Genomic DNA, 21,398 nt, shown 5'->3' on the forward strand with positions numbered 1-21,398 from the left:
CGTCCCCCATCGATTTTGCTTGTCAGAAGCCTGTTGGGAAGATTGCATATGAGCCCAGGACAGTGCAACTGTCATAAATACATGCCAGTTGCCAAGCACCTGAATTTTGATCAGGTGACTGTGGGAAGGCTGAAATAGTCATAAGCATGAAAACCGGTTATCACTTTTTTCCCATGAGTTGTAACTTCAAACAGTCACTAAACAAATGGTGGTAAGTCAAAGACTATCGGTATATGCCTTACCAATCAAAAGACAATACAGTGTTTCTTAATCTGGGCAAATTTAAGATAGGTGGACTTCAGCTCCCAGAATTCCACCCCCAGCAATGCTGTTTTTAATGTAATGACCAGCAAGGATTTAATGCATACTCTTTTCCTAGGGAATTCCTGGACCAGCTGGCCCACTTGGTCCTCCAGGCCCTCCTGGTTTACCTGTAAGTAGCTACTGTATATCCAGTTTACCTTGTTTTGGTTCATTATATAGACCCCTTTGCAAATATGATGTTGTGTAACTGTGTCATACTTTTTTCTATAGGGTCCTCAAGGTCCCAAGGGTTCTAAAGGTTCATTGGTAAGTTCCTCTGCACAGATTCTCCCGCTCCCCCTTCCCCCTTTCCGGCTTTGGGGTGGCTCACTCTTCTTTTTCAATTTATAAGATTTACTAAAATTGTACTATTCTATTCCTTCATAGGGTCCTGGTGGCCAGAAAGGTGATGGTGGTTTACCTGGACCTCCCGGACCTCCTGTAAGTAAGACTCGTTTTGATTTGATCAAAATTGAGTATACTATTGTAGAGGTTGAGTGCAAGCAGTAGCCTTTAAATACAAGAGGGGGATTAGCATCTGACTTTAACAGTGTGGGGTTGTCCCCTGATAATCTTCAAGGAAAGCTAAAGCAGAGACTTTTTAAAGAAGGCCAACAATGCTGTGGATATTTTTAAATTATGTGCAATAATATCAGAGCCAGATTAAGGCCAACTGATGCCCTAAACACAGCTCAATAGTGGTGTTGTATTCTAGCTAATTAGCTTCAGACCAAAACCTTTATTGTACAACAAATACTTCAGTGCAATCTCAGCGGGTGCTTTATTGTAAGAACATCTTTCTTGTTATGTTCACTTCTTGATGAAACAGCCAAATATCCTTACACTTATTAACACTGACATTTTAAACGATAATTAAGACAGATAATATTTATTTCATCGTATTCTCAATGGCTTAACCTATTTAAGCATTAGAGTGTTTATCATTTTTAATCAATACTGTATAAATATCACTGTATCGGAATAATAAAATGTATTATGTAATTTTTACAGTGCTTTAAAAAAAAACCTACTGGTGGTTCACGAGGCAAGCAAAATTCCCCCCCCCCATCAGACATAAACAAAACAAATGTGATATCTGATGACACTTTCAAACCAAACTTTTAAACTTTAGTCAAAGAAAAGATTTGCTTTCGACAATGCAAATTAAAATGAGACATGGCATATTAAGATAATTACCCAAAAATGACTAAAGTTGAGTGTATCAGTGAAAGAGTTAAGGGCATGTATGGGGAAAAATATATGGTGCTCTCTTCCCTTGGTGCTCTGAACATGTGCTTATTTTGCTTAATCCATGGCTGAATGACATACAGATCAGCAATTTGCCTATGCTCTGGTTTTGCAGGAATCCAGGGGCAAAAATTACATTGGTAGGCAGCCTCTACCATCTGAGAGATACTAGAAGAATGTAACAAAAAAAAATGTTGAGAGTAGTTAACTTTCTACCTACATGAGTAAGGAGACACAGTTGCTGAGTGGCTAAGACACTCAGCTTGTCATTCAGAAAGCTCAGCAGTTTGGTGGTTCGAATCCCTAGCGCCGTGTAACGGAGTGAGCTCCTGTTAATTGTCCCAGTTTCTGCCAACCTAGCAGTTCAAAAGCATGTAAAAATGCAAGTAGAAAAATAGGAACCACCTTTGGTAGGAAGGGAACAGCATTCCGTGCACCTTCGGCATTTTGTCATGCCGGCCACATGACCAGCACTGGACAGTACTGGCTCTTAGGCTTTGAAATAGGAGATGAGCATCACCCCCTAGAGCAGCGATGTCGAACCTTTTTTTGGCTCGCGTGCCACAAGTTGGGGGAGAGCAGGGGGGTCGTTTGCGGGCATGCCGCACCCATAATGCAACGCGCGACCCCCCCAAGTGTGCATGCGCGCACAACACGCGACACCCCCATGTTTACATGCTTTTTTCGCCCTCCCAAGGCTCCAGAAGCTTTATAGGAGCCTGGGGAGGGCGAAAAGAGCCTCCCTCACCCCCCCGGAGGCTCTCTGGAGGCTTCAGGGACCGTCTGGAGGCTTCCCTGAAGTCTTCAGAATGCTTAAAACCACCCTCCGAGCAAACCGGACGGTCCCTGAAGCCTTCGGAATGCTTAAAACGACCCTCCGAGCAACCCGGAAGTCACTTCCGGTTTGCTTGGAGGGTGGTTTTAAGCACTCCGAAGGTGGTTTTAAGCGTTCCGAAGGCTTCAGGGAAGCTTCTGGACGGTCCCTGATGCCTCCAGAGGGCCTCCGGGGGGGGGGCGGGGAGGCTCTTTTCGCCCTCCCCAGGCTCCTATAAAGCCTATAAAGCTTTTAAAAAGGTTAACTCAGCTGGCCAGCACGCGCATGCGCGCTGGCCAGCTGACAGGGCAGCGCCTCGCGTGCCCTGACAAATGGCTCCGTGTGCCACTTGTGGCACGCGTGCCATAGGTTCGCCATCACTGCCCTAAAGTCAACAACTAACACATATGTGCGAGGGGAACCTACACGAGTAGTTAAGAATGTTTTCTTTTGTACTAGAGCTGAAGAAAGATGCAACTTAATAATTAAACAATAAACTCAGAGAATGACATGGATAATTTTCCTATATTGGATTTACAAAGAGCTTTTTCAATTTTTGAGAACTCTTGTGAAAAGGAAGAATAAAAAAAATCAAGTTCTGCAACATTATTTGCCTTAAAGATTAAGACTGTTAGAAGTAAAAGGAAGAAATATAAAGTGGGTTTATTTGACCAAGGTTAACACAGATGTGTTGTTATTTATGGTAATCCTTAATGGACTTTTGCTGACACCGAAATGACCATGCTTTCTGGATTTGTTTATAGATAAGAGATGGGATATGAAAAGAAGAGATCATTTGTTGTATTTAAAGAGTGGGGATAAATTACTAGCACTGTTTACATGGTGTGACGAAACTTGGAAATCACTTGATATTTTTTTCTCTTTTTTATTCTTATTTTTCTTTCTTTCCTTTTCTGCACTTTCTACTGTTTCTTAGTATTCTATCTTTTATTTTTTTAAAATATTTATTGTTGTAATTATAGTTTTTAGCAAAATCACATTTAAAAAAAAATATGAAAATTTTGCCAATAAAACTGTAAGGACTAGTCCAGAAAGTTCAGGAATCAAGAATAATTCAAAGGAGTACACATACACACACAAAATGGTGACTGAGTAGTATCCCAAGTAATCTTTCTATCTATTTTATCCACACTTAAACAAAAAGTATTATTTTTTGGTTTGGTGGAAGAAATAAAAATAGCCTTGTTTTCTTTGACTCACTTGGATTATATACCAAAATGATAAGGTTTGTCTCACTTCCATATGTCTTTCTCTTAGCCAGACTAAGCCTTTGATAGCCAGAGAATGTAGCTAGTTTGTATATCCTCATATTTCCTAGCTGCTAACATTTAAATGTAGGCCAGAGTTGGTGCCTTCCTTTTATAACGTGCAGTGCTTTATTATAGGAGCAAATTGCAAAAGGGGAAACCTATTTCCTGCTGAAAAGATTGGAGCAAGAGGCTTGTCCATTACAGAAATGTTTCTCTTTTATGTTAAGACTGTTAAGAAAATATGGGAAGCTATTTACTTCCAAAAGCAGAAAGCTATTACTGAAATGAAAAGCTATTGGCTTTGTGTTCCCAGGGACCTCCAGGTGAGGTTATTCAACCGTTGCCAATCCAGGCTTCCAAAAAGTCCAAGAGATCCATAGATGCCAAGCTATCTGTTGCAGAAGATTACACTGATGGAATGGAAGAGATCTTTGGCTCGCTAAGTTCTCTGAAACAAGATATTGAACACATGAAGTACCCAGTAGGCACTCAGAACAACCCAGCCCGAACTTGCAAGGATCTTCAGCTCTGTCACCCAGATTTTCCAGATGGTAAGTTACTATTGTCTCATAAAAGCAAATTTGCCAAAATCTGCTAACACCAATTCATTCATTCTAGCTATATTGGTTTTGGTGTATACTATCACTTCTCCAAAGTCCATACCATATGTCCATTGTCCTATTTTAAAAAGTTAATGAGAAGATAACTTTCGAACTATACCGAATTATGTTACTTAATTGGTTTGTCTATAACATAAATATGTTCAGAGGATCAAAAAGTTTGTAGTTACTTGAAACATACCCCACATTGTTGCTTTAAAAATATAAAATACTGTTTTAGGTTTATACATAAATTCATCAGTAATATTTCTGGGATATAATGGCAGTAAATGAAGTGTTTCACTATTTCACAATTTTTCTGGTTTCATATTTTTGTCATTAAACACAAAAATGTTCCTCTCATTAAATCATTGTTCCTCTATAACAATGATGGCGAACCTTTTCGGCCCTGAGTGCCAAAAAGGTCATTGTGCGCGCACACGCTCGTCAGGGCCGCACTCCAGAAAAGCCGAACTTCCAGGTTATAGCGTGCATGCATGCCCAACAATTAACTGGCCGGAGAGCATGCACATGCTGGGTTTTGGCACTGCCGCACACGCAAAGGGATTGCACTTCGGAAAAGCCGAACTTCCAGGTTCTGGAGCACATGCACACCTGACAATCAGCTGGCCGGCATGCATGCATGCACCAATTTTCAGCACTGCCACATGTGCAAAGGAGAGCTGACTGTCTCCCATGCATGTGTGCCAGAAACCCAGAAGACAGACAAGTAAGACTGCATGTGCTGGGTGACATGGCTTTGTGTACCACGTTGGGCACATGTGCCATAGTTTTGCCATCACGGCTCTATACAATAGACTGAAACGCCATGCTCTTTGTGCATCACACATATTAATTCTGCATCTGGACTTAAAACTCTAACAGGAACTCTTCAGTTAGCCTCACCAGGCTGATTAAAAATTCCATTCCACAGGAAAGCTAAAACTACTTTTATTGAGATTAGCTATACCTGTAACAGAGTCCAGTTGCAAGTCCAGTTGTTCTCTGCCTCCACATCCTTCTTATAGTTCAGTGAATTAGGTAAGTCTCTGAGCTACCTTTGAATGTTATCTGGTCATTCTGCACTGGAAAAAATATTGCAAACTGTTTTACCAAGGTAACAGCTCCTGCATTCTCTACACTTCATAGCTGAGAGATTTCCCATGCATGAAACCAATCCTCCCCCTTCTTCCCTCAATTCTTTTCAAACCAATAGAACAGTTGAATTAAACAAAATGCTGTTAGTTCCTTATTTCTACAAAGCTGGGAATTATTGTTTATTAGGAGTTTATTTTTTATTAGAATATCAAGCCTTCTTGATGAGTACTGGAGACTGTCTCCCCACCACCATTGTAAAAGCAATTTGCCACTTCCTGACATTTTTTTCTTGTGTCTATTATGTTTGAGTGTGCTACACCAAGTCAAATTATACATTTATTGTCCAAGATTCACAAAAGAAGCTCAAAGGAATCAATCTTTGCATTTGTGAAATCTGACAGCTGTCATATCTTCAAATACGTGCCAGGAAGTTTTGTCCTCAGGAGCGGAAAATCATCTCACTGATTCTTGGAAGAGAAAGAGAGAGAAATGGGAGCTCAGCAAAACAAGGCTACTGAGTTTTTAAAATCAAGTTCAGGCTTTACCAACTGGATTTAGCACCACTGATAACTACCGTATTTTTCGGAGTATAAGATGTACCTTCCCCCCCCCCCCCAAAAAAAAAGAGTGTGGAAATGTTGGTGCATCTTATACACCGAATGCAGCCATTTTTGGTCTCCTGAAGCCCTGCCCCCGCATCCCATTTTTGTGAAAAATGGATGGAAAATGGGCTATTTTTCACCAAAATGGGGGTGTTTTTGCCTTCCCCCACCTCCCAGAAGCACTCTGCCAGCTTCAGCAGGACAGGGAGAAGGGAAAAATGTCCCCGTTTTGGTGAAAAACGGGGGCATTTTTGCCTTAACCTAGCCCTGCTGAAGCCTGCAGAGTGCTCCTGGGGGCTGGAGAGGACAAAAACTTTTTTTCTTACTTATCTCTTCGAAATCCTGGTGCGTCTTATACACTGGTACATCTTATAGTCCGAAAAATACAGTACCTCTTCCACTGGATTTGCTGGACACCAAATTTCATTAGCATGCCAAGAAAAGTGAGGATTAGGCAGTTACAGGATCAGCACATAAAGGAGAGATAATAGGGCTTATCCCACTAACTACTCTGAGTCAGCAATGGGTATGTTGACATCACTTGTGCTGCCACCTCCCATCACAGAGCTTTACTGGTCTTCAGGAGTGATGCTGAGCAATATTGTTTCCCATAGTCTCCACCTTGTGAGATATCATCAATTGAGCAACATTTCACAATCTTGGAGTGATTTGTTTCATTAATACCCCTGGCAGGGCTACATCCCATCCCAAAAAAATTATACTTAGACATAGAGCCCATGCAGTTGCATACAAACCAGGCGCTGCCATCTTGATCCATCTTATCAATCATATTCAGCCTATCGGTCTCAGGACAGAGAATGACAATAGGTGTATAATCAGTTTTTACTTGAAAAGCACAGTCCAGCCTGCATTCTGGAACAACACCCCCACCCCACCCCTACCTATGAGATCTATATGGCTCGTGCCCTGGAGCTGTCCTGAAAGTCTTTGAAAAGTTGTCTTGGCTCCCAGGCTTGGGATTAAAATATGGTTGAACTCTGTTGATTTTCTTTTTCTAGTGACGAGTTTGTTTTCTACAGATGTACACATTTCTTTTCCTTTTCATTTTATGGTGCTTATTTTTTAAAATATAAGACACTGTTTGGGAGTCAGACATGTTCTAAGTCCAGGTAGGTAGATGGGTAGGTAGGTAGGCAGGTCGGTCAGTCGACAGACAGACAGACAGACAGACAGACAGAGATGGGTAGGTGGATGGATGGATGGATGATAGATGGATGGACACAGAGACAGACAGATAGACAGACAGACTGGCACCATCATCTTGGGAACTTTATTATTAGGTTCTAAATTGGAGATAGTTCTTTTAAATTACATCGCAGAAATGGATGTGAGCTATTGTATATCAATATCCCTGTTCTTTCCCTCCCTCCCTTCCTCCTTCCCTGGAACCAAAACGAGGAGCATTGTAAGCTTTCTCCAGCCTCTTAGCCATTTACATCTTTAAAAAATAGATTATACAAGTTTTAGCAGATTTGATTCAGTTCTGTTTCAGTTCCCACTGAGAATTAACTGAGAATAATGGAAATAGTCTAAACAAATGTAACACATAGCTTCATATGATACCAGTTCAAAAAGAAGATTGAAAACTGGGTGTCATGGGTCTTTGTTCAAGCTTCTCCACCAGCCTGCCAACCCACAAGCCTCTTTATATATATCTGCATTTCCAGGATTATTTAAACAAAACAAAAACATCAGGGAAGGATGTTGAGTACTCTTTTTTTCATTTCCTTGTCTAGTGTTCTGCCTATCCCAACAACAGACAAATACTGCCAAGTACATACTACCATATTTTTCGGAGTATAAGACGCACCTTTTTCCTCAAAAAAGAGGGTGAAAATCTGGGCGCATCTTCTACACTGAATACAGCATTTTTTGCCTCTCGAAGCCCCGCCCCTTCACCAAAATGGCTATGCATACCCTTATGGAGGCTTTCAGGGAGCTCCTGGGGGCTGGGGAGGGTAGAAATGAGAAAAAAATGGGCCGTTTTTTGCCCCCTTAACCCCCAGCAGCACTCTATAAGCTATGCATATAATTTTTTTGACAAAAAACAGGCCTATTTTTGTGAAAAATGGGCCATATTTTGCTCTTTTTTGTCACCCCATGAGCACTCTGCAAGCGCCCCCCCCCCCCCCAAGGCTATTCATGCCTTTTTTTGAAGAAGAAAAACGGACCGTTTTTGGGAGGTTTGCAGAGTGCAAAAACTTTTTTTTTTCCTTTTGGAAAGCTCTTTAACGGTGATGAAAATTACATTGATCAAGTGCTGTGCCAGCAGAAACACCTACCCATCTACTGTATTTCTCTCTCTCTCTCTATTTCTCTCTCTCTATCCCTTATCTACCTATCTACAGTACCTACCTACCTACTCTCTCTCTCCCTCCCTTTCTACTGTATTTGTCTCCCCCTCTCTCTATTTCTCTCTCTCTCTCTCTCTCTTTCTGCACCTACCTACCTACACTCTCTCTCTCCCTATCTACTCTCTCTCTCTCTCTCTTTGTCTCTGTGTGTGTGTCAGTGTGTGTATATATACACACACACGTGTGTGTGTATTTGTATGTATATATATGTATGTATTGTGTCACAACTCCTGGTATGCCTATGGGAGGGAGCATACTGCTTCCCTTTTCTGTCGTTCGGCTCACCCTTGGAGCCATCCAGGCAGAAAGCCATTATTTTATGTTGCTTTTGTTACATTTGTGTTGCATTTGTGCTGATAAATAAATAAAGGAAGACTAGTATAGATCTATTTCAAGCTATTTAGCTCTCATCAGCTAGCCATACCCTTACTGGGAATTGAACCTGGGCTGTATTACATATTAGGCAGTCGTATTAGCCACTAAGCCACAGGCTCTCCTTCTTTATCAGCTAAGCCAGGGAAATAGGTATGTATTGTTTCACAATCCCTGGTATGCCCAAATATGGTAGGGAGCATACTGCTTCCCTTTTCTGTCTTTCGGCTCACCCTAGGAGCCATCCCTTTATCCACCTACCTACCTACCTAACTACTCTCTCTCTCCCTACCTATTTACTGTATTTCTCTCTCTTTCTATTTCTCTCTCTATTCCTCTACCTACCTACCTACACACACACACACACACACACTCTCTCTCTCTCTATCCCTTTATCTACCTACCTACTGTATTTCTCTCTCTGCCTGTCTCTTCCTCTATCTACCTACCTACTTAAAAAAATAAGACTCTTCAAAACCTTGCTGCGCCTTATACTCTGGTACGTCTTATACTCCAAAAAATACGGTATATCTTTCCTGCATTAACATAATTTTTGTTTTCAAAAGCAATCAGTGTCTCCTTTTAGTGGACAGATCCAATCTCCAGAAAGGCAATATTCACCAGAAGCCTAGTAATCAACAGTGTCACCTATTGGAACCTCAGTTCTCCTTTGAGAAGGAGAAAATGAACATAAGTGCAAGTCACCCATATGCTGGGTTGCCTTACAACAGGAAATGATATTTATGCACAACTTTGTTTTAGCACAAAGTACTATCTGCAGTATTGAGATTGTTTTCAGTTCCTTTAGTTGCTGAAATCACCATATGTATCATTCATCCATAAGGGCATATCCAGCTGTGCTTTCTGCCTTTTATGGACAACATAACAATTGTTGACTTTCACACCCCTTGTAAAACAAGCTGAACCTGGTGAGGCAGCAATCTGTTGAGACAGACTAGAAATGGTTCTTATATAAACATCTGAGCCACACAGAACCACCAAGCAAACTGGCAAATATCCAGGTTCTGAAAAAAGCAGAAGGTAAAAGTTCAGGGTTTAAACTTTGGGGCATAAGACAAGTTTATCATTCTTGTCTTGTCACAAATCTAATGTGGTTTGCCTTTTTGGCTCACTTGGATTATAGACCAAAATTAAATGGTTCATCTCGCTTCCATATTTCTTTCTCTTAGTCAGAGAAAACCGTTGGTAGCCAGAGAATGTAGCTAGTTTATATATCTCCATACTTCCTAGCAATTATATAAGCTGTTGAGCAGTGGTAAAATTCAATTTTTTTTTACTACCGGTTCTGTGGGCATAAGAACCACAGAAGGGGAAGAATACTGCAGGGGAAGGATGTTGCAAAATCTCCATTCCCACCCCACTCTGGGGACAGCCAGAGGTGGTATTTGCCGGTTCTCCAAACTACTCAAAATTTCCGCTACAGAACCTGCTAAATTTCACCCCTGCTGTTGAGCATGCGAAAAGAGACAAGAACTTTCCAACCAAATAAGCGGTTGAGCAGGCAAAGAGAGACAAAAACTTTCCCCATATAGTTCAGACACACTGTTTGTCTCCCAACCAAAGTGATTTTTATTGTTACAGTACCTTTCAAGGAAATAACTTCTGCTTATCTCTATTGTACATTGTGGTCATCATACATTTCCATACAGAGCTTTTTTAGTTTCTGAACTGTCTTACTTCTTACTTCTTTAGTCACACAGGTGTTTCTTATCAGACCTTTGAGAATAGCTGCTCTGTTTGAGAACTGCTCTCAGTAATTTCCTTTCTGGGTGGCATTTAGCCTAGGCATAAAGCAAAGAGGGGGCTGGGTAGAAATATCCCTGAGTCTTTTGGAAAGTCATCACTTTGGTCAAACTTCTCAATCTGGTCTTTCCAAATATCACAATCTTTTCCACCTGCAAGTCCACTCTGTAGATTCTTGCTTGTTTCTGCAGGATTATCAGTTTCAGATTTGTCTTTTTTTACAGACAAGTATCCACACTCCAATTGTTCCTTGAAACACACAATACTTCCAGTCCACCCAGCAGAAGCACAACACCAACATTTTCCTCCATCACCTAACAGATCTGCCATTTCATATATTTTTACCCCAAAAGGATATGTGCCTGTTCACAAATATCTTTATAAGGAAAGAAGCTTCTGGGTAAACATGTATGTATGTATGTATGTATGTATGTATGTATGTACGTGTGTGTGTGTGTATTTGTGTGTGTATATGTGTGTGTGTGTATATATATATATAGTAGTCAGTTCCCTCCCATATTTGGGCATACCAGGGGTTGTAACACACACACACACAGACACACACATATATGGCTCTTTGCATAGAGTTGGCAAATAGACAAGAAAATTTCTATTTGGGGACGAATTTAACACACTTGAATCTACCAGGACAGCTTAACTGTCACATAAATCTACTTGATATGGGTGTTTGTGAATTTGCAGCTAAGTTGCGTTGTGGAGGCTGACACTGAGTAAAGTTAATTTTGAAACTGAACAAGGTTTTTTTTTTTAAATCACTCAGTAAACTCTGTTGATGGTGTTGCCTGCATTGGTGAGGAATTTTTTTGAAGTTGTAGCTGCCTCACATTTACAATGACTGACTTTCAAATTAATATTCCCTGTCTTCTGAGAGCATCTGTGCTGTATATTCCGAGCTCTTATGTTCTATACAAAATATCAGTGCAAACTGGTATTCTGCCATGGCTAGGGATTCTCTTCTGAATGACCTGCCAAATTTCTCTCCCTTCCTTTCATTGGCGTTGGGATGTTCTTTATGTAAATTGGCTGTCTTGTGAGCCCTAGCCTTCATATCATATTAAGCTTTTCCAGATGTATATCTTTTTGTATGCTTTGATGGATCAAAAAAGAAAGCCTACCTCCATCTCAGTGTCTCTTGGGTTAGGCCTGGAAAAATAAGTGTATTATCAGTCATACATTTTGCCTCTGCTGAAATAAGTGAAGTATCACTTCAACATTGGCAGCTTTTTATAAAGGGCTTCATTTCACTCGGTAAATCACTGTCATGTTCTGCAACTGTTTTGCATTGCTGGCTTGAAATCAGGACAAAAAGCAGGTGGGATTTGAACAGAACAATATCATATCAGTTAAGGACTTGCAGGGAAGAATTGGTAAACTGAAAACAGCTCTATAAAAGTGGAACTAATGATCATGGCAGACTTAAAAGCTAGCAAGTAGACTGGTTCTTCATAATTCCTTTCTGGCCAAGGAGAGGGCTTGAGATTGCCCACAAGTGCTCCAAGTGGTTACTTGTTGTGAAGAGACTTCAAGACAACAGTCTTTAGTGGACTTAGAGCTCTGAGAGATGAATGAAAGCCATGTTTGCTCAAACTGCAGTTGGTGAATTGGATCACTTTTGGAAATTGCTTGTTAACTGTTTCTTATTACTTGGAATCTTTAGATCGACAACTTTACAGTACTCAGTGAATTCCTTTCAATTCTTAATGAAAGAAATCTTAAATGCAAGTTTAAGACTTTATTTTTTTAGCAAAATGATTACAACATATTTTTTTAACATTACAATGGACTTAAGGTCCAGTTGGATTTGAAATAAGAGTTTGGAAATTAATTATAAAAACCTTCCTATGGGTAATTTTTTAAAAGAATTATTTAAAAAAAAAATATCATAGCATGGGACTTTGAAAGTGGAACACTAGAGGGAACCAGAAGGAACCAGAAGGAACTAAAGATTACAACTAAAGGAGAACATTTAAAATTGATTTATTAATACAGAATGGAGCACAGTATTTTAACATTGGACTTATTGAAGGCCATTTGTGAACAATGGACTTACAAGTTAATTTTAAGAGTGCCCGTCTCTATAGATAGACTACATTTAAATGAAGTTATGGAAGAAGTACACGTTCCATTGGACAAGACTGAGACTGATCTTTAAATGTAGTTTAAAATGACAGATATTGAATGTTTGGTATGATATGGAAAAAGATGCTACACTGATACCCAGATTTTTCCATATCAGTACAACTAAAATCTGCTGAAGTCTTCATTATTAAAAGACATGTGCAAGTAACAAACCAAAAGATCTGGATAATTTTCCTTTATTAGATTTACAAAAGACACTTGCTAAAGCTTTGACAAATTTTATGAGAAGGGACAAAGAAAAAATGAAAAGAGTTAATTATTTGAAGGGATTAAAGATCAAAATAGTTAAAAGGAAGGAATATAAAGTCATTTTATTTGATTAAGGTTAAAATAATTACTGTATATTTGGTAATTCTTAATGGATTTTTGCTCTGATCAGTCTCTGATCAAGACTGAACTGGGGTGGCTTTGAGGATGTGTTTATAAATAAGGGATGAGACATAAGAAGAGATTATTTGTTGTATTGTAAGAAAAGCTATACTTGTTTAAACTTAACATTGTTTATGCTTGTGATGAAAAGAAAAGTAATTTATTTTTATATTTCTTCTCTTTTTCCTCCTTTATAATCTTATTTTCTATTTTTTTTTCTTTTCTGGACCTTCTATTTTTTCATTTCATTCTTACTATTTTTTTAGTTTCTATTACTTTTTATGTTTTTAATTGTAATGTTTAATAAAATTACTAAAAAATAAAAAGTTTTATTTTAGCAGGGACCACTATTTACTCAAAGTGTGATTCAGTGAAACTGTATTGAAGAAAAACAAATTGTTTACCTGTAATTATCATTTTGCAAAAGGTCATGTGTGAATTCACACAATCTATCTTCCTTTTTCTCTTTAGATGTATGTTTTGATCAGGTTTGTAGAATTTCTATAGTTGATGTCAAGCAGGCTTAGAACTGTAGGCTTGATTCGACAGATGACCAGTAAAATAAAGATAATTAAAAGGTTGTACATCTTATTGTTACATTCTAAACATAGTAAGCATTTGATAGCCTTGAGGTGGAACTGAAGAGTTATGTAACTTGCTATATAAAATGAAGACTTTGCATCTGTAATCATTACTGCATAATAATAAAAATAGTTTATATAACCTTTCTTATTTCATAGTATGGTCTTGCACATTTATGTCCTCAAAACATTTTGATAACTTTTAAAGTGTAGCCTCATGCATTCTAAGCTGTCTCAAGACATTCAATGAAACAGCTAATGCATTTTTTGGATGGTGATGTCAGATCTGGTTAAAGAAATAATATGACTATTTATTTCCCCATGTCAAAATTTTCCATGTAAAAAAGAAAAATACACAGAGGTATTTACTCGCTGTCTTTTGTTTTTCCACTTTGAAAGGAATAATTATGGGAGCTGAAGTATATTGTTAAATGTGGATATCATTTCTTGTTTCTTATATGTTATTCTTGCGCCGGGTATTCTTCCACAAAGTCTGTTTTGCCAAGGGCAGTGATCAGATGCGCAGGCCCCAGGTCATTTAGTTCTGTTATATTCAATGAACAATCCAGTAAATAAAGGAATTTTAAGCTTTATTATTAGCTCAAGAAAACAGATTTAAAAGCAAAACATTAAAAAAGATACATACCAAGCAAGATGATACCCAAATCTTTTACAAGTTCCCAGGAGCTTCTTAATAACAATAGCAGGGATACCCAAAGGACAGCCAATTTTCACAGCACCCAATGATAGGCTTTAAGTAGAAACTCTCAACAACCAACCACCCCCCCAATTTTATCAAAACCTGACCTGACAGCATGTCTTCATGGTCGTACTATAATCAGGACAATTTCAAGATCTGATTCTAGGATCAGAATCAAAAGTCTGAGATTTTCACAGCAAGAAAAATTTTGAAGCTACATGAAGATTCCCCCCCCCCCCCTTCTCCTTTATTCAGTAAACGAGTAAAAACACCAATCAGTTTAGCTCAAAATAAACTCTAAACTTATAGACTTTTCCTAACATATCAAAGTATGTCACTGACCTCCTTGAAATAACAATGGTCTTCTACATTGCCACTGCACCAGAGGTGGAATTCAGCCAGTTCCGACAGGTTCTGGAGAACCAGTAGCCGAAATTTTGAGTATTTCGGAGAACCGGCAAATAGGCTGGCCCCGCCCCCTCTGCCTCCCAGCTGATCTTCTTTTGTTGCCCTGAACAGAGAACTGAGCTGGAAAGCAGGTTAGTGGGGTGGGGAGGAAATGGGGATTTTGTAGTATCCTTTCCTTGCCACGCCCACAAAGCCACGCCCACAGAACTGGTAGTAAAAAAAATTGAATCTCACCAATGCATTGCACCGTCATATAATTGATATGGATTAAGTAAAGAAAAATTCAGGTTTATCATCTGGTTGTAAACCTGGTATGTCTAAAATGAAGTGCTGCTTGTTACCGTGTTTGTTCATTTTGATGTTCCTACTGGGCTCTTAATACCAATGTATAGTTCTGCAAAACATTAAAATTTCTGAAACAAGACAATTTTCACAAAAATACGTTTTAAAGGTTATTACTTAAAACAAATCATTTAATCAGCAATTAAGCCTTGGAATCGATCAAATGAATGAGATGGCTTTTTATTTTATTTTTTAATAGGAGAGTATTGGATTGATCCTAACCAGGGGTGTACCGGAGACTCTTTCAAAGTATACTGTAACTTCACAGCTGATGGGGAAACTTGCATCTATCCAGATAAGAAATCAGAGGGAGTAAGTACCAAAACAGTACTTCTTACAAATATTTCTTGCTTGAAGCAATATAATGGCTAAAACAAACAAACAAACAAACAAACAAACACACTTTGCTTTTTGGTGAACGAACTTTTTTTAAAGTTAATTCCAGTACAAAATTGAATCAAAGGAAGATCTGAATCTTTCCAGACTTTTGCCTAATGCCTATGTCTTGTGGATAATAGTTTGTACCTGATACTAGGGTCATTTTTTCATAGCTATGATACAATTCTGCTACTACTTTTTAAGTCACAACAAACATCCCACAGTCATGTGACTGCAATGTTACTTTTTTTTTTACTGGAAATTAGCATTCTGTTTTCCAGCCCAAAAAAAAAACAAAACCCATCCCTTGCAGGCAACGAGTTTGCTTAATGGCCATGATGGTTGCTTAATGACCACTGCAAAAAAATGAAAATAAAAATCAGATCGGCATTGGGATGACCCATTTAACAACCAGCAGATTTAATAACCATAATTCCAGACTCAATTATGGTCATATGTTGAGGACCACTTATATGTGGGCAAAAGAATTTTCAAGACTGTACAATTAGTATTCAATACATTTTGTAGTAGAAAAAAACATTAAATTACACTTAAGTATATTAAATTAATTTTAACAATGAAAGCAAGAATATAAATCTCAGAGTATAGTGACAAAATCAACATTAGTTGTTTCTTCTGTAGCTATATTTTAATTTTGTGTTAGCACTTGGTGTACATTTTGGCAGAAGAAAATACTTTGTAAAGTTCTTTGTCTTATCTTTTCATACCATTCTTACCAGGCACCTTTCTTATCTGGCTTGATTAACTGCCGTTTCAAGAAAGCAACCAGATAAATGTATTTATTCAAACCTTGTTTTTCTTAATGTAAACATTTGAAATGTACCTCCATGCTTGGTTGAACCAAGAATTATGTCAGGTAAAGATCTGAATTCTGCTACACATATTTGTTAGGAAGGGTAGATCCATTTACCTAGTGTTAGTATAGTGCCAAATTGCATTTTTGGGATTATTGATCATCATAGTGAGGTTATTCCAGCCATAATATTTTTTTTAAAACAAGTAACTAGACTTAGATAAATCTTTTATTTCCTTTAGCAGGGGTTCTCATGTTTGGAATAGACTATTATCAAATCAAATGTTACTGCTTATCTGAGTGCATTACACTTCGAACAGGGTTCAAATAATCCTTGACTTATTACTGTAATGGAACTCAGAATTTCTCTCATAAATAATGATGGTCGTAAATCAAGGTACCCACATTATTGGAACTAATTTTATGACTTGTTTTGCAGCAATGATTAAGCAGGCACCATGGTCATTAAATGAATGCTATGCCAATTTATTTGTATGAGTGTTTTTTGCAAAAAATTACCTGAAAAAAATGGGAGGGGGAATACAAAAATATCATAAATCATGACATTTATGATTTATAAATATAAAATATTTATAATTTATATTATAATTTATATAATTTATAATATAAATTATATATTATAAAATATGTAATTTATATTATATGGCTGATTATATCCTTTATGGCTGATTGCGGAACCCTGCAACCCGGTTGCCAAGCAACTGAAATGCGGTCATGTGACCGTGGGGGTGGAGGCCAGTCATTGGAACTCCAGAACTGGCTCGTAAGTAACTTTTGGAGGTCTGCAGTAACTTTGAATGGTCGCCAAGCAAGCAGTCTTTAAGTGAGGATTACCTATATAAATCTTGTCAAATAAGTCAGAGCAACTATCAGCACACACAAACCAGGTGCAAATGTATAAGTCCTAAGAATTTGCAAAAAGTCTGAAAGTCTCCTTTTCAGACACTGAAAAAAAGGTCTTTAAAGATATCTCTACATCTCTGCTCGTTGTTAATGGTCTATTCATGTGCCTCACAAGAAGATACAACTGACAGAATACCAAAATGTAGTATTTGAAGAGAGTAAAACACCATCTGGGCTCACCCAGTGCCAAAGACTGCAAGCACAATCCCTTTCCCACAGATCTGCTGGAACAATCCAATTAATGTATTTAGTTATTTAATATGTTATCTGAGAACTTGATACAATTTTCTCTGCACAACTCTAAATATAATTAGAACTAGGCAGAAAGCCCAGGCTTTTTTCCCCACTTTTCATTTTTTTAAGAAACTGATTTAGCAATGTTTATGTAAAACTCGGCTAATTCTCACTTATTTCTTGCTGACATAATTAACACTCATGATTTCTTTCCTCCCTCACAGTTTAGGATTTCATCGTGGCCAAAGGAAAATCCAGGAACTTGGTTTAGTGAATTTAAGAGAGGCAAACTGGTAAATTACCCCTTCTTTTTTTCCCTTTTTTCTTTCTTTCATTTAGTAGTTATGACTTATTTGTAGCTTTTGTCAAGTATTTAGAACAGATAACAGATGATCAGGCTTGAAATATTTGTCAGACAAATATTTTCTAGGCAAGTTTTCTAGTCCAGTTTTAATTCTAGTCAAATCAAGATAACAAAGAAGTTATCCACTGGGAGCATATAGAAAATAAAGTAAAGCAAGTAGTGGGTAGGAGCATAACAAAATGAGCATCAATATTCTTTCCTTTCCTTTTTCCTTTTCTGTGAGAGATAACATAAAATGTAGTATTTTGAAATGACCTCTTTCAGAGGGGCCATGAGAAATTAGACAAAGGATCACATGTTTAGAGAGAGGCAACATTTTACATTAGAGGAATAAATGCTGGGAATTCCTCTTTTCTGCCTTTCAAAAACATTTTGTGTGACAGCTAAATTGTCCAAAATATATTACCTTTTTCCATGTGCTAAGTTTTAAAGAAGGACCTATATTTAGACTAGAAATAAAACTTCAAGTTTCTAGTCCATCTGATTTGCTATTGGCTACAGTGAATGTATTGCCTCAAACAGAAAACTTTAGATGTCAGCAAAGAGTGGAAAATATTTTTTTTTAGTTATTATATTTTTGCATATGGGAATATATGCTTCTAAGATTTTCATGTATCAAAATAATTTAGTTGCCTTTGGATACTGTACACTTTGGCCTGAGTTGGAAAGCAGGTACCATTTGCTGGTTAACTTCAGGCAGTCATGCCAGTTTCATTTGTTTTCAGTGTTAATCTGCACCATCCAATTTCTACAGAGGCTTGTGATAATAAATATCCATTTTTGGGTAGCTAGTTTTTCCTAATCTATCAACTTTTATCTTTTATATGAGCAAAAAGTAATGCTGGCAAATTTAGAAAAGTGACCCAGATATGACACAAAAATAATTCCATCCCATCTCTTAAATCTTCAACATGAGCATATATGTTAAAATGGGCTGATCCAGTGGTGAAATTCAATTTTTTAAAACTACTGGTTCTATGGGCATGGCTTGGTGGGCGTGGCAGGGGAAGGATATTGCAAAATCCCCATTCCTTCCCCATTCCTGGGGCAAGGATACTGCAAAATCCCCATTCCCTCCCCACTCCTGGGGGAAGAATACTGCAAAATCCCCATTCCTCCCCACTCCTGGGGGAAGGATATTGCAAAATCCCCATTCCCACCCCACTCTGGGGCCAGCCAGAGGTGGTATTTGCCAGTTCTCTGAACTATTCAAAATTTCTGCTACCGGTTTTCCAGAACCTGTCAGAGCCTGCTAATTTCAACCCTGGGCTGATCCCTTGAAAACTTTCTCATTTACTTTTCTGAAGGGCCTTTTTATATTTGTGTTATATTTGTACTGATAAATAAATAAAGGGAGACTAGTATAGATCTATTTCGAGCTAATTAGCTCTCATCAGCTAGACATACCCTTACTGGGATTTGAACCCGGGCTGTATATATCTTAGGCAGGAGTTTTAGCCACTAAGCCACGGGCTCTGTTCCTTATCAGTTGAGCCAGGGAAATAGGTATGTATTTGTGTTACAACCCCTGGTATGACTAAATATGGGAGGAAGGTCACTACTCCCTCTTTCTGTCCTTCGGCTTATCACAGAAAACCATGATTATATATATATATATATAATCAGATCTTAAGTTATGTCACTGTAAAGCCTGCATCCAAAGTAACTGCATCTATACTGGGGGTGTTTTTCAAGAGCCATGATAAAAGAAAAACATTGTTTCTTCTGTCCTCTGCTGGATTCTTTAATACAATATTCTGAAATTAATTACACAGCTGACTGCCTTTCAGCTATTTTCTAATGATATTTACTTCATCATAAGTCCTCGACTTATGATAGAAACGGAGCCTGCCCATCAGTTGTAAATAAAACGGGTCATCACGGATACATTTTATGACCTTTTTTTTGCAGCCATCCTTAAGCAAATGCCATGGTTCTTTTTTTTTTATTCATAGTTTTATTAATATATAATATGACATACAAAAAGAATACAAAAGCTAATATTAGGGAAATTAGGAAAGGAAAATGGGAAGTGAATCCTTCGGGGAAAGCAAGGGAAAAAGAAAGGAAAAAAGCATTGACTTCTGAATCCTTTGGTGCAGTAAAATAAGGCATTAAGATCTACCCTCAAATGCCATGGTTCTTACGTGAACCAATGGTTTGCTATTGTGTAGTTTTTTCCACCCCCACCCCCCAAAAGTAAATGCTGGTTTACATATAAACTGTTGTAAAATGTGCTCATGTGACTGAAAAACACTGCAAATGGCCATAAATGCAGTCATGTTGCTGAGCGCCTGACATTTGGTCATGTGACTGCAGGGGTAGGCCTTGTTCATTGGAATTTCAAATCAAGGTCCTAAGTAGCCCCAAGGTAGGTCCAATGTAACTTTGGATGATCACTGAGTATTCAGTCATAAGTCAAGGACTACCTGGAACTAGACCACATACTAATCTCTAGCTCAAACCACATATAGTATATAGTGCCAGTAGCTACTTGATTTGCCTCCATTTAGAGATTTATTTAGAGTGGAGATTCTGATCCTATAGTGTAGAAAAGTAAGTGCACATTTATTCGTTAGGTTCATTAAGTAATGAATTATGTAGGGCTCTTCCATACACAGAAAACCTAATTATCATCTTTATTATAAAGTATAAGCTATCCAGATCTCCGAATATGCCTGCATAGACCTTCGACAGAGGAAAGCTTGGGACTGGTCTCCTTCATGTGGGAAAGCAGAGATGCCTCAAGCAAGCAATGGATTTAACTAAGAATTAAAACTCTGTCCTTGGGAGAATGCAGTCTGGACAAGGTTATCACATATTGCTTGCAATGGTTTTCAGCTTCTGATAATAACAGCCAGACTGGGTGAATAATCATATAGCTTTGCTTAAAGGAAATATCTTTATTGATTCATTGCCTAACTGCATTCATAATGGGACAACAAACAGCCTTATGTCAGCTGATTTATAAGAGGCCAGTTAATGTGTTTTGCTGTTGCATATTATCTTGTTTTGCACTTTGAAGAGCAAGTTTATATATAGCTGTTTACGAACCTGCCTTCTTCTCTTTTTTTAACCTCCTTAGCTTTCTTATGTGGATGCTGAAGGAAATTCTATTAGCATGGTCCAAATGACATTCCTTAAACTGCTAAGTGCCTCTGCTCGACAAAACTTCACTTACAACTGTCATCAGTCAGTAGCCTGGCATGACGTCTCTTCTGACAGCTATGACAAAGCATTGAGGTTCTTAGGGTCAAACGATGAAGAGATGTCTTATGACAACAATCCTTACATCAAAGTGCTTCACGATGGCTGCGCAGTAAGTATGAGCCTTGGACATTTTTCTGCCAGCTTTAGGTGAGCTTCGTATTCAAATGAACTCAGCTTAATATCTCTCTTGCCCACATCTGTTTCTTTCTAAACATATTCTTTCATTTGTGCACCTTGTTCTTCACAGTGTCAGTCTGTTTAAAGAATAGCTCTGTAGAAGAGTGGGGGAGGAAATGTAATCCATAATGTAAAGCAAATAAAAGATAAAGCAATCAGACAGCAGGCTTCTATAAATGCATTGACAAGGGAAGTCACTAGAGGAAAAAGTAGACATTGGAGATAGCAAATGGAAAACATTTGCACTTTATCATGTACTGCAAAAAATGAATAACAGTAATATTGAAAATG

The 21,398-nt window shown here is 38.1% G+C and overlaps 1 protein-coding gene and 1 long non-coding RNA gene across 6 annotated transcripts in view; one reads left to right on the top strand and one right to left on the bottom strand.

Moving 5' to 3' along the window:
- Nucleotides 1-21,398, top strand: part of COL11A1 (collagen type XI alpha 1 chain) — a 272,785-nt gene that overhangs the window by 249,344 nt on the left and 2,043 nt on the right. For all 5 annotated transcript variants that reach the window (XM_081948969.1, XM_081948972.1, XM_081948971.1 and 2 more), the window contains 7 exons: nucleotides 380-433; nucleotides 535-570; nucleotides 691-744; nucleotides 3,950-4,187; nucleotides 15,206-15,318; nucleotides 17,581-17,649; nucleotides 20,806-21,039. In XM_081948969.1, the coding sequence (XP_081805095.1) occupies nucleotides 380-433; nucleotides 535-570; nucleotides 691-744; nucleotides 3,950-4,187; nucleotides 15,206-15,318; nucleotides 17,581-17,649; nucleotides 20,806-21,039 (798 nt within the window). The remainder of the gene's footprint in view (nucleotides 1-379; nucleotides 434-534; nucleotides 571-690; nucleotides 745-3,949; nucleotides 4,188-15,205; nucleotides 15,319-17,580; nucleotides 17,650-20,805; nucleotides 21,040-21,398) is intronic.
- LOC309389992 overlaps nucleotides 21,046-21,398 on the bottom strand; it is a 944,060-nt gene continuing 943,707 nt past the window's right edge. The window contains exon 4 of the long non-coding RNA XR_014175049.1: nucleotides 21,046-21,201. This is a non-coding gene — a long non-coding RNA (uncharacterized lncRNA). The remainder of the gene's footprint in view (nucleotides 21,202-21,398) is intronic.

The sequence above is a fragment of the Natrix helvetica genome (assembly GCF_964273705.1).
Source record: "Natrix helvetica genome assembly, chromosome: 3".
NCBI classification, from domain to species: domain Eukaryota; kingdom Metazoa; phylum Chordata; class Lepidosauria; order Squamata; family Natricidae; genus Natrix; species Natrix helvetica.